The sequence below is a fragment of the Hyla sarda genome, chromosome 9 (assembly GCF_029499605.1).
Source record: "Hyla sarda isolate aHylSar1 chromosome 9, aHylSar1.hap1, whole genome shotgun sequence".
Taxonomy (NCBI): Eukaryota; Metazoa; Chordata; class Amphibia; order Anura; family Hylidae; genus Hyla; species Hyla sarda.
The window spans coordinates 173,104,909-173,118,737 of record NC_079197.1 but is presented as its reverse complement, the minus strand read 5'-3'; the positions used below and the strand labels follow the sequence as shown (position 1 = coordinate 173,118,737).

The 13,829-nt window shown below is 48.5% G+C and overlaps 1 protein-coding gene across 6 annotated transcripts in view; it reads right to left on the bottom strand.

The window, feature by feature from the left end:
- The window catches only part of LOC130291832 (carbohydrate sulfotransferase 6-like), a 48,764-nt gene that overhangs the window by 8,382 nt on the left and 26,553 nt on the right, over nt 1-13,829 (bottom strand). For 3 of the 6 annotated variants that reach the window (XR_008848046.1, XM_056541148.1, XM_056541149.1), the window contains exon 1: nt 10,982-11,199. The exons of 2 other annotated variants lie outside the window; for them this stretch is intronic. Coding sequence is in view for 2 of the 4 variants with exons in the window: in XM_056541148.1 (XP_056397123.1) it covers nt 10,982-10,984 (3 nt within the window). In the remaining 2 variants the exon portion in view is untranslated. Of the gene's footprint in view, nt 1-10,688; nt 10,930-10,981; nt 11,200-13,829 lie in introns of those variants that run through there. One more of the 6 variants, XR_008848047.1, reaches the window with a different exon arrangement.

Genomic DNA, 13,829 nt, shown 5'->3' with positions numbered 1-13,829 from the left:
GTTGAAGATTAAGCCGTCAAAATGTTATTTGCTTAAGCCCCAGGTACACTACCTAGGTCATGTTGTCAGCGCCAAGGGAGTCCAGCCCAATCCTAAAAAGGTGAATGCTGTCAAGAACTGGCCTACCTTGTGCACAGTGAAAGATGTCAGGAGCTTCCTGGGATTTCCCGGTACTACCGCCGCTTCATTCCCCACTTCGCCCAGATTGCAGAACCCCTCACAGCTCTCCTGCAGGGTACGGCAAAGGAGAACTACAATGGAAGACTACCTGTTGAATGGGCTGAAGAGCAAGAGACAGCGTTCTGAGCTCTTAATCATCTACTAACAGAACCACCCATCCTGGCGTATCCAGACTACAATCATCTGATGTGGCTGTATACTGATGCCAGTTTTGAAGGTCTGGGAGCTGTACTGTCCCAAGTGCAAGAAGGACAAGAGCGTGTGATAACCTATGCCAGTTGTAACCTGCAAGGAGCAGAGAAGAACGATGCAAACTACAGCTCCTTCAAGCTGGAACTTCTCGCCCTCGTATGGGCCGTGACTGAAAAGTTTAAGGACTACTTGACTGCCATGCCATTCACCGTCTACACGGATAATAACCATCTGAATACTGCCAAGTTGGGTGCCATGGAGCAGCGTTGGGCCTCAAAATTAGTAACATGGTTCATAAGGTTGAAAAAAGACCAGAGTTCACAAAGTTAAACCTTTATCCCTAATGAGTTCCTATTGAGTTGATCTAGAGGAAGGCAAAAAAAAAAAACTCATACTAGAGGTAAAAATCCCTTCCCAACTCCAAATATGGCATCAGAATAAATCCCTGGATCAACGTTCTGTCCCTAAATATCTAGTATACATAACCAGCAATGTTATCATTCTCCAAATATATATCCAGACTCCTTTTGAATTCTATTACAGAGTTCACCATGACTACCTCCTCCGGGAGAGAATTCCACTGTCTCACTGCTCTTACAGTAAAGAACCCCCATCTGTGCTGGTGTAGAAACCTTCTTTCCTCTAGACATAGAGGATGCCCCCTTGTTATTGATACAGTCCTGGGTATAAATAGATCATGGAGAGATCTCTGTACGGTCCCCTGATATATTCATACATAGTTATTAGGTCTCCCCTAAGCCTTCTTGTTTCTAAACTAAATAATCCTAATTCTGATAATCTTTCTGGGTACTGTAGTCCTCCTATTCCCCGTATTACTCTGATTGCCCGTCTTTGAACCCTCTCCAGCTCCACTATATCTTTCTTGTACACTGGTGCCCAGTATTGTGCACAGTATTCTATGTGTGGTCTGACCAGTACAGTACACAGTATTCTATGTGTGGTCTGACCAGTACTGTACACAGTATTCTATGTGTGGTCTGACCAGTACTGTACACAGTATTTGTAACGTACCGGTCAGGAGACAGGAGGTGGATCCACTGAACCAGAGGGGCGATGACGTGGGCCGTACCAGGGGAACGGAGTCTAAGGGACTACTGGTCTTCACCAGGGCCCGCCGCAAAGCGGGATGGTCTTGTTGCGGCAGGTAGCCCCCAGGTCGTTCCACCCCATAGCGACTCTACCCCTCTGGTAGCTGAGAATGGCACGGTACAGGAGGAGCAGGCAGAAGCGTAGTCGGACGTAGCAGAGGCGGCACAGGTTCACAGGTGATAGTCAGGCAACAGGACTGCAGCATTCTCAGTCGACCAGAAAAAATCTTCTTCCCCGGATGAACTTCGATGCCAAAATCTCCTTGACAGAGAATACATCTGTAATGTCGGTCACAGGGGTAAGAGTAGAAACCTTGGGGGAGAAGCGATTAAAGATGGCAGGTTTTAGGAGGGAGACATGGAAAGAGTTGGGAATCCTGAGGGAGGAAGGAAGATGGAGTTGGTAGGATACTGGATTGATTCGTTTCTTGATCTTGTAGGCTCCCAGGTAGTGGGGACCCAACTTGTGGCTTGGAACCCGGAATCGGATATATTTGGAGAAGAGCCAAACTTTGTCACCAGGAGAAAATTCTGGATGAGCTCTGCGTTTCTTGTCGGCCTGGGACTTCATGCAGGCAGAGGCTTTGATGAGAGCAGTGCGGGTTTCTCGCCAGATGGAAGAGAAATTTCGGACAAGGTCGTCAATGTTAAGCCGAGCGCTCCGGGTCCCTGCTCCTCCCCGGAGCGCTCACGGCGTCTCTCTCCCTGCAGCGCCCCGGTCAGACCCACTGACCGGGAGCGCTACACTGACATGGCCGGCGGGGATGCGATTCGCATAGCAGGACGCGCCCGCTCGCGAATCGCAGCCCAAGTCACTTACCCGTCCCGGTCCCCGGCTGTCATGTGCTGGCGCGCGGCTCCGCTCTCTAGGGCGCGCGTGCGCCAGCTCTCTGAGACTTAAAGGGCCAGTGCACCAATGATTGGTGCCTGGCCCAATTAGCCTGATTAGCTTCCACCTGCTCCCTGGCTATAATACTTCACTTCCCCTGCACTCCCTGGCCGGATCTTGTTGCCTTGTGCCAGTGAAAGCGTTTAGTGTTGTCCAAAGCCTGTGTTACCTGATCTCCTGCTATCCATATTGACTACGAACCTTGCCGCCTGCCCCGACCTTCTGCTACGTCTGACCTTGCCTCTTCCTAGTCCTTCTGTCCCACGCCTTCTCAGCAGTCAGCGAGGTTGAGCCGTTGCTAGTGGATACGACCTGGTTGCTACCGCCGCAGCAAGACCATCCCGCTTTGCGGCGGGCTCTGGTGAACACCAGTAGCCTCTTAGAACCGGTCCACCGGCACGGTCCACGCCAATCCCTCGCTGACACAGTGGATCCACAACCTGTAAGCCGAATCGTGACAGTCAACAGCCGGTATGGAAGAAGAGGAGGACAGCGGCAGAGGTGGAAGAGGATGGCAACCAAAGACTACAAAAAATGGAGACTTGTTAGAGGCAGAGGAGGGTTTGTAATTATAAGAAAATTCTGCCCAGGGAAGCAGATCAGACCAGTCACTGTGGCATGAGGACACGAAATGAAGTAGATAGTCTCCCAAAATTTGATTCACCCGTTCCACATGGCCATTGGACTGAGGGTGATGGGAAGATGAGAAGTCCAACTTGACCCCGAGCTGACCACATAGAGCCCTCCAAAATTTGGAGACAAATTGTACCCCACGGTCAGAGACAATGTGCTTGGGAAGACCGTGGAGGCGAAAAATATGCTGAAAAAACTGTTTGGATAACACAGGTGCAGACGGAAGACCAGGCAGAGGTACGAAGTGGGCCATCTTCGTGAAGCGGTCAACTACGACCCAAATGACCGTCATTCCATGGGAGGAGGGGAGATCGGTAACAAAGTCCATGGCGATGTGAGATCACGGAACCTCAGGAATAGGGAGAGGCAAGAGGAGACCAGCAGGCTTCTGACGAGGCGACTTGTCCGGAGCACAAATCATGCAAGCTTGGACGTAATCCGAGACATCTTTCTCCATAGTAGGCCACCAGTATCTTTGGGAGATGAGCTGGAGAATCTTCTGTACCCCAGGATGACCTGCGAATAAAGAGGCATGGCCCCACTTGAGGACTCGTAGACGCTGACGTGGAGGCACATAGGACTTGCCTGTGGGGAGAGGGTGCAGTTCCACTGGAGCAGCGGCAGTTAGGCGCTCAGGCGGAATGATATGCTGGGGAGTTAACTCGTCTCCCAGCACGTCGGAAGAGCAGGAAAGGGCATCAGCCCTGATGTTCTTGCTCGCAGGACGAAAATGGATCACGAAATTAAAGCGAGCAAAGAACAAGGACCAGCGAGCCTGACGTGGATTCAGCCTTTGTGCGGATTGAAGATAGACAAGGTTTTTGTGGTCCGTGAAGATACTCACAGGGTGGATGGAGCCCTCGAGAAGATGCCTCCACTCCTCAAGTGCCAATTTTATGGCCAATAGTTCCCTATCGCCAATAGAATAATTTCTCTCGGCGGGAGTGAAGGTCTTGGAGTAGAATCCGCAAGAAGGAGTCTTGCCCCTGGGTGATTTCTGGGTAAGTATGGCTCCGGCACCCACGGAGGAGGCATCCACTTCCAGGGAAAATGGCTTAGTGGGGTCAGGTCTGGAGAGTACTGGTGCAGAGGCAAAAGAGGCTTTCAATGACTGGAAGGCCTCTTCTGCTTGAGAAGGCCAAGATTTGGGATTAGCCCCCTTTTTGGTCAGAGCTACAATGGGTGACACCAGAGTGGAATAATGGGGAATAAATTGCCTATAATAATTGGCAAAACCCAAAAATCTCTGAATAGCATGGAGTCCAGAGGGGCGTGGCCAGTCCAGTACCGCTGAGAGCTTGGCTGGGTCCATCTGTAGACCCTGGGCTGCAATGATGTACCCAAGGAAGGGCAAGCTGGACCGCTCGAACAGACACTTCTCGATCTTAGCATACAGGCAATTCCTTCTAAGACGTGAAAGAACTTGACGGACATGGACACGGTGTTGGTCCAGGTTGGAGGAGAAGATGAGGATGTCGTCAAGGTATACGACCACGCAGGTGTAAAGCAAATCTCTGAAAATGTCGTTGACAAATTCTTGGAATACAGCAGGTGCATTGCAAAGACTGAATGGCATCACCAGGTATTCAAAATGGCCATCTCGTGTGTTGAAGGCGGTCTTCCACTCGTCGCCCTCTCGGATTCGGATCAGATTGTAAGCTCCTCGCAGATCCAACTTGGTGAAGATCCTAGCCCCATGGAGGCGGTCAAATAGCTCAGAGATCAAGGGAAGAGGGTAACGATTCTTGACAGTAATCTTGTTTAGGCCTCTGTAGTCTATGCAAGGACGAAGGGAGACGTCCTTCTTGGTAACAAAGAAAAAAACGGCCCCAGCGGGAGAGGAAGATTTGCTTATGAAACCTCTCTGCAGATTTTCACGAATGTACTCTGACATGGCGAGAGTCTCTGGTGGTGAGAGTGGGTAGATTCTACCCTGGGGTGGAGTAGAATCGGGCACCAAATCGATTGGACAATCGTAAGGTCTATGAGGCAGAAGAACTTCGGCTTGCTTCTAGCAGAAGACGTCAGCGGAGCAGTGGTAAGGCTCCGGAAGACCAGGAGTCGGAGGAACAACGGGGTCTCGTTTGACGAGCACAGACTTGAGACAACGACCGGAGCAGGAGGGACCCCACTTCAGGAACTCTCCGGAGGTCCAATCCAGGATGGGACAGTGGCGCTGAAGCCAGGGCAACCCCAAGAGGAGTTCTGAGGAACAGAAGGAAAGAACCAAGAACTCCAGCGTTTCAGTATGCGAAAATCCAATGCCCATCAGTAATAGTAAGGTGCGGTACTGCACAGTTGCAGAAAGTCTCTCTCCGTTGACAGTGGAAATGAAAAATGGCTTGGGCAAACGGACCACAGGGATTTGATGCTTGTCAAACAAGGAGGCAAGGATGAAATTGCCAGCCGATCCAGAATCCAAGAAGGCGGTGGCAGTGAAGGTAGACTTGGAGGGAACGGAAAGCTGCACTGATACCATAAGACATGGAGAGGAAGAATCCACACCTAGCAACGCCTCTTCTATGTTTACTAGGTGCGAGCATTTCCCGAATGCGGTGGACGAAGAGGACAGTCTCTGAGGAAGTGCTCGGTACTAGCACAGTACAGACACAGGTTTTCGTCTCTGCGACGGCTCCGTTCCTGCGGGGTCAGGCGAGACCGGTCCACCTGCATGGCTTCCACAGTGGGAGGCCCCGAGACGGGTTGCGGTGGACGCTGAAAAACGGGAGCCAGACAAGGATAGCGTCTAGGACGAGCTCTCTCTTTCTCCTGAAGGAGTTCCTCTTGTCTTTCGGCGAATCGCTTATCAATCCTAGTGGCCAGCAGAATAAGGTCACTGAGGGTAGACGGTATTTCCCGTGCAGCTAAGACGTCTTTAACTTCACTACTTAGTTCCTTCTTGAAAGTGGCACAGAGGGCATCATTGTTCCAATTCAACTCGGAGGCGAGGGTACGGAATTGGATAGCATATTCACCCACGGAAGAGCCTCCTTGGGTCAGGTTCAGCAAAGCAGATTCTGCGGAGGTAACCCAGGCAGGTTCCTCAAAAACACTCCGGAACTCTTGACAGAAGCTCTGGACGGAGGTAGTGGCTGGATCAAAGCGGTCCCATAAAAGTGTAGGCCAGGGCCTTCCCGGAGAGCAAGCTGAGAATGAAAGCCACCTTGGCTCATTCTGACGGTAACTGGTCGGCCAGTAACTCGAGATGGAGTGAGCACTGCGACAGTAACCCACGGCACTGCTTCGGATCACCATCGTACTTGCCCGGCAAGGACAAACGGACTCTGGCACTGGAGACGACTGCAGGCTGTGATGGAGCAGCAGGTGCAGGTGGAGGTGACGGCTGTTGCTGGGCAGACAGGAGTTGCTGCATCATGACGGCCAACTGAGCCAACTGTTGACCTTGCTGGGCTATCTGCTGATTCTGTTTAGCCACTACGGTGGTAAGATCCGCAAGGCTAGGAAGAGGCATCTCAGCGGGATCCATGGCCGGATCTTACTGTAATGTACCGGTCAGGAGACAGGAGGTGGATCCACTGAACCAGAGGGGCGATGACGTGGGCTGTACCAGGGGAACGGAGTCTAAGGGACTACTGGTCTTCACCAGGGCCCGCCGCAAAGCGGGATGGTCTTGCTGCGGCAGGTAGCCCCCAGGTCGTTCCACCCGATAGCGACTCGACCCCTCTGGTAGCTGAGAATGGCGCGGTACAGGAGAAGCAGGCAGAAGCGTAGTCGGACGTAGCAGAGGTCAGGGTAGGCGGCACAGGTTCACAGGCGATAGTCAGGCAAAAGGTCAGGGCAGGCAGTACAGGTTCACTAGCGGTAGTCACGGGCAACGGTTCGGCAACAGGCAAGGGCAACACTGAACAGAGGGAATGCTTTCACTAGGCACAAGGCACTAAAGATCCGGCGAGGGCAGGAAGGGGCAGGAGACATTTATAGAACAGTGAGGACGGAGCTGCAGGGGAGGAGGAACGGGATGCGGCACGTGTGCGGTGATCAGCCACCACGGTAACCGCAACCCCGCCGGAGGAATCCCTGCGCTCTCGGTCAGCGTGTCTGACCAGGACGTGCTTGGGAACAGCAGGCAGAGGCCGAGGCAGCGAGCGCTCCGGTACAGAGGAGGGGACCGGAGTGCTCACTGTTACAGTATTCCATGTGTGGTCTGACCAGTACTGTACTCAGTATTCCATGTGTGGTCTGACTAGTGATTTGTACAGCGGTAGAATTATTTACTTGTCGTGGGCATCTATTAACCTATTGATGCACCCCATGATTTTATTTGCCTTGGCAGCAGCTGCCCGACACTGGTCACTACAGCTAAATTTACTGTTAACTAAGACTCCCAAGTCCTTTTCCACGTCAGTCGTCCCAAGTGTTCTCCCATTTAATACATAATCCCAGCCCGGATTTTTCCTCCCCATTTGCATTACCTTACATTTATCAGTGTTGAACCTCATCTGCCACTTCCCAACCCAAACCTCCAACCTATCCATATCCATTTGTAACAGAGCACTGTCCTCTATTGTGTTAGCTACTATATACAGTGCACTGTCCTCTATAGTGTTTACGACTTTACAGAGTTTAGTATCATCTGCAAAGATTGCTACTTTACTATTCAACCCCTCTACAAGGTCATTAATGAATTTATTAAATAGAACAGGACCCAAGACTGACCCCTGTGGTCCCCACTGGTAACAGTCACCCAATCAGAATAAGTACCATTAAAAGCCACCCTCTGTTTCCTATCACTGAGCCAGTTACTTACCCACTTACACATTCTCCCCCCAGCCTAATCCTTCTCATTTTATGCACCAACCTTTTATGCGGCACCGTATCAAATGCTTTGGAAAAATCCAGATATACGACATCCAGTGATTACCCCTGGTCCAGTCTGGAGCTCACCTCCTCATAAAAGCTGATCAGGTTAGTTTGGCAGGGTCGATCCCCCATAAAGCCATGCTGATATGGAGTCATACATTTATTTTTATCAAGATACTACAAAATTGCATATTTTAGAAAACCCTCAAACAATTTACATACAACACAGGTTAAACTAAAAGGCCTATAATTCCCAGGGGGCACCTTTTGACCCTTTTTAAATATTGGCACAACATTTGCCATGCGCCAGTCCTGGGGACCCTTCCCTATCACCTTGAATATTAAAAATAGGGGTCTGTCAATTGCATTACTTAATTCCTGTAGGACAGGTGCAATACAGGTGAGCTGGGAGCAGTAGTCCTTCAGTTACGTCACCTGTCAGGGTGGGAACAGTAGTCCTTCAGTTACGTCACCTGTCAGGGTGGGAGCAGTAGTCCTTCAGTTACATCACTTGTCAAGGTGGGAGCAGTAGTCCTTCCATCACCTGTCAGGGTGGGAGCAGTAGTCCTTCCATCACCTGTCAGGGTGGGAGCAGTAGTCCTTCCATCACCTGTCAGGGTGGGAGCAGTAGTCCTTCCATCACCTGTCAGGGTGGGAGCAGTAGTCCTTCCATCACCTGTCAGGGTGGGAGCAGTAGTCCTTCAGTTACGTCACCTGTCTGGGTGGGAGCAGTAGTCCTTCAGTTACGTCACCTGTCAGGGTGGGAGCAGTAGTCCTTCAGTTACGTCACTTGTCAGGGTGGGAGCAGTAGTAGGGGAGCTGCAGGGGAGGAGGAACGGGATGCGGCACGTGTGCGGTGATCAGCCACCACGCTAACCGCAACCCCGCCGGAGGAATCCCTGCGCTCTCGGTCAGCGTGTCTGACCAGGACGTGCTGGGGAACAGCAGGCAGAGGCCGAGGCAGCGAGCGCTCCGGTACAGAGGAGGGGACCGGAGTGCTCACTGTTACAGTATTCCATGTGTGGTCTGACCAGTACTGTACTCAGTATTCCATGTGTGGTCTGACTAGTGATTTGTACAGTGGTAGAATTATTTCCTTGTCGTGGGCATCTATTAACCTATTGATGCACCCCATGATTTTATTTGCCTTGGCAGCAGCTGCCCGACACTTGTCACTACAGCTAAATTTACTGTTAACTAAGACTCCCAAGTCCTTTTCCACGTCAGTCGTCCCAAGTGTTCTCCCATTTAATACATAATCCCAGCCCGGATTTTTCCTCCCCATGTGCATTACCTTACATTTATCAGTGTTGAACCTCATCTGCCACTTCCCAACCCAAACCTCCAACCTATCCATATCCATTTGTAACAGAGCACTGTCCTCTATTGTGTTATCTACTATATACAGTGCACTGTCCTCTATAGTGTTTACTGCTTTACAGAGTTTAGTATCATCTGCAAAGATTGCTACTTTACTATTCAACCCCTCTACAAGGTCATTAATGAATATATTAAATAGAACAGGACCCAAGACTGACCCCTGTGGTCCCCACTGGTAACAGTCACCCAATCAGAATAAGTACCATTAAAAGCCACCCTCTGTTTCCTATCACTGAGCCAGTTACTTACCCACTTACACATTCTCCCCCAGCCTAATCCTTCTCATTTTATGCACCAACCTTTTATGCGGCACCGTATCAAATGCTTTGGAAAAATCCAGATATACGACATCCAGTGGTTACCCCTGGTCCAGTCTGGAGCTCACCTCCTCAAAGAAGCTGATCAGGTTAGTTTGGCAGGACCGATCCATCATAAAGCCATGCTGATATGGAGTCATACATTTATTTTTATCAAGATACTACAAAATTGCATATTTTAGAAAACCCTCAAACAATTTACATACAACACAGGTTAAACTAAAAGGCCTATAATTCCCGGGGTCACCTTTTGACCCTTTTTAAATATTGGCACAACATTTGCCATGCGCCAGTCCTGGGGAACCTTCCCTATCACCTTGAATATTAAAAATAGGGGTGTGTCAATTACATTACTTAATTCCTTTAGAACACGGGGGTGAATGCCATCTGGACCTGGTGATTTGTCTATTTTGATTTTTTGTAGGCGGCACTGTACTTCTTCCTGGGTTAGACAGGTGACCTGTACTTCTTCCTGGGTTAGACTGGTGACCTGTACTGGGGAGTTCACCTTATCTTGCTGTATTTCACCTGGCATTTCATTTTCCTCGGTGAATACAGTGAAGAAGAATTTGTTTAATATATTAGCTTTTTCCTGATCCACGTCTATAATTTCTTCCTCATCATTTTTTAAAAGGCCAACACTTTCATTTTTTGCATGCAGAAGGAATAACGGGGACTAGTGTTGCTCGCGAATATTCGCAATTCGAATATTATTCGCGAATATCGCATATTCGCGAATTTGCGAATTTCGCGAATATAGCGCTATATATTCGTAATTACGAATATTCGTTTTTTTTTTTGTTTTTTGTTTTTTTCTTCACAGTACACATCACAGTGATCATCCCTCTCTGCTTCCAGCTTGTGTGGTGTAAAGAAGGCTCTAATACTACTGTGTGAGACTGGCGTGCGAAAATTCGCATATGCGAAAATTAGTTATGCTAATTTTCGCATATGCGAATGTTCGCATATGCTAATTTTGTATATGCTAATATTCACATATGTTAATTTTCGCATGCGCGAATATTCGCACATGCGAATATAAAACGGGAATATAACAAATATGCGAATATTCGCGAATATATGGCGAATATTCGTCCATATATTCGCGAATATTCGCGAATTCGAACATGGCCTATGCCGCTCAACACTAACGGGGACGTCACTCACCGGGATGCGGTACAAAACTTCTTTATTTCAACAGTGCAGACATACGGGCAGCACGGACATCCAGAGCCGCAGATTGATCAGCCGTGAGCTGGGTTACACGCTGCTTCAGACCCTCGCTTTCATTTTTAACTTTTTTGCTATTTATATAGTTAAAGAACATTTTGGGGTTAGTTTAATCTCTTTGGCATTGAGCCTTTTTGTCTCTATTTTTGCGGCTTTTATCTGTTTTTGACATAATTTACATTTTAAATTGTATTATAATATATAATGTGTTGTTGCTTTAAGAAATGTACCATGTGATTGCTACCCAGGAGGTACCAGGTGATCCTAGGGGTGACCTGTGGGCTCCCTGCTCGTCTCCCCTATATAAGCCCTGGGTGGCGCTAGCTCGCTCTTTTAGTTCCTGGGTCTTTACTGAGGTCAGTCGTGCCTAGTGTGAGTGTCCAGAGTCATTGGAGGCCTCAAGTCCAGTCTTCAGCCACAGTCACTTGCAAGTAATCTACAGTCATGACTTGACTGATGACTGACAAAGGTAAGTCAGAAACTGTCAGCAACTGTCAAGTCAACTTGGCCTGCATTACATTGTACAGCCATACCACAAGTTCCAGCAATCCCTTAAGATCTCTGAGTCACTGATCACCTCCTTGGGCCCTGGCTGAACTGTATAGACTTTACCATCTGTCTACCCTCAGTAAAGCTACCATGGTCCGTAACTTGGCATCGGAGTCATTATTGCCCCCCGTGCTTAGCCCAGGATCTAGCGGTATACTTTCGGGTGGTATTGAGTAAAAACCACGCCCTGGCGTCACGAACACAAGGGGTTAATGCCATCTGCCCCTAGGGTAATAACATCTGCCCTCATCACACCCCGATACCACAGATAGATATGATATAGAAAGATATGATTGATAGATAGATATGAGATAGATAGATAGATATGAGATAGATAGATATGAGATAGATAGATATGATATAGAAAGATATGATTGATAGATAGATATGAGATAGATAGATAGATAGATATGAGATAGATAGATAGATAGATATGAGATAGATAGATAGATATGAGATAGATAGATAGATATGAGATAGATAGATAGATAGATAGATATGAGATAGATAGATAGATATGAGATAGATAGATAGATAGATAGATAGATATGAGATAGATAGACATGAGATAGATAGATATGAGATAGATAGATATGAGATAGATAGATAGATAGATAGATAGATATGAGATAGATAGATAGATATGAGATAGATAGATAGATATGAGATAGATAGATATGAGATAGATAGATAAATATGAGATAGATAGATATGAGATAGATAGATAGAGAGATAGATAGATATGAGATAGATATATATGAGATAGATAGATAGATATGAGATAGATAGATAGATAGATATGAGATATATAGATAGATATGAGATAGATAGATAGATATGAGATAGATAGATAGATATGAGATATATAGATAGATATGAGATAGATAGATAGATATGAGATAGATAGATAGATATGAGATAGATAGATATGAGATAGATAGATAGATATGAGATAGATAGATAGATAGATATGAGATAGATAGATAGGAGATAGATATGAGATATATAGAAGGTATATGAAGGGCTCCGTACATACCTGTAGTTGTTGCTGCTCTTGCAGTGACTACAGGACAGATCTATAATACAGCTGAAGCAGTGTGCGGCGGTGTTATTGGAGAATGTGTTGTAGGTGCTCCGGGCAGTGCAGACAGGCCGCCCTCTTTATTGCACATATCAATCATTTACCTCCATTCCTATCTGGTCACTGACTAGAAGGAGAAGCTAACACCTCCCAGGTCGTCTTCTGTTTTTATCTATAAATCTTTATTTATTATGTTTATTGACAGGACTGTGATGTGCTATGACGGCTCACAGGACAGTACAGGAGGTGATGACACGGCTGTGGCCATTAACGTCAAATCCTCCATAAAGTTATGTAGGACAGGTGCAATACAGGTGAGCTGGGAGCAGTAGTCCTTCAGTTACGTCACCTGTCAGGGTGGGAACAGTAGTCCTTCAGTTACGTCACCTGTCAGGGTGGGAACAGTAGTCCTTCAGTTACGTCACTTGTCAGGGTGGGAGCAGTAGTCCTTCAGTTACGTCACCTGTCAGGGTGGGAGCAGTAGTCCTTCAGTTACGTCACCTGTCAGGGTGGGAGCAGTAGTCCTTCCGTCACTTGTCAGGGTGGGAGCAGTAGTCCTTCCGTCACTTGTCAGGGTGGGAGCAGTAGTCCTTCCGTCACTTGTCAGGGTGGGAGCAGTAGTCCTTCCGTCAGTTGTCAGGGTGGGAGCAGTAGTCCTTCCGTCACTTGTCAGGGTGGGAGCAGTAATCCTTCCGTCAGTTGTCAGGGTGGGAGCAGTAGTCCTTCCGTCACCTGTCAGGGTGGGAGCAGTAGTCCTTCCGTCACTTGTCAGGGTGGGAGCAGTAATCCTTCCGTCACTTGTCAGGGTGGGAGCAGTAGTCCTTCCGTCACTTGTCAGGGTGGGAGCAGTAGTCCTTCTGTCACTTGTCAGGGTGGGAGCAGTAGTCCTTCTGTCACTTGTCAGGGTGGGAGCAGTAGTCCTTCCGTCAGTTGTCAGGGTGGGAGCAGTAGTCTTTCCGTCAGTTGTCAGGGTGGGAGCAGTAGTCCTTCCGTCACTTGTCAGGGTGGGAGCAGTAGTCCTTCCGTCACTTGTCAGGGTGGGAGCAGTAGTCTTTCCGTCACTTGTCAGGGTGGGAGCAGTAGTCCTTCCGTCAGTTGTCAGGGTGGGAGCAGTAGTCCTTCCGTCAGTTGTCAGGGTGGGAGCAGTAGTCTTTCCGTCAGTTGTCAGGGTGGGAGCAGTAGTCCTTCCGTCACTTGTCAGGGTGGGAGCAGTAGTCTTTCCGTCACTTGTCAGGGTGGAAGCAGTAGTCCTTCCGTCACTTGTCAGGGTGGGAGCAGTAGTCCGTCCGTCACTTGTCAGGGTGGGAGCAGTAGTCCTTCCATCACTTGTCAGGGTGGGAGCAGTAGTCCTTCCGTCACTTGTCAGGGTGGGAGCAGTAGTCTTTCCGTCACTTGTCAGGGTGGGAGCAGTAGTCCTTCCGTCAGTTGTCAGGGTGGGAGCAGTAGTC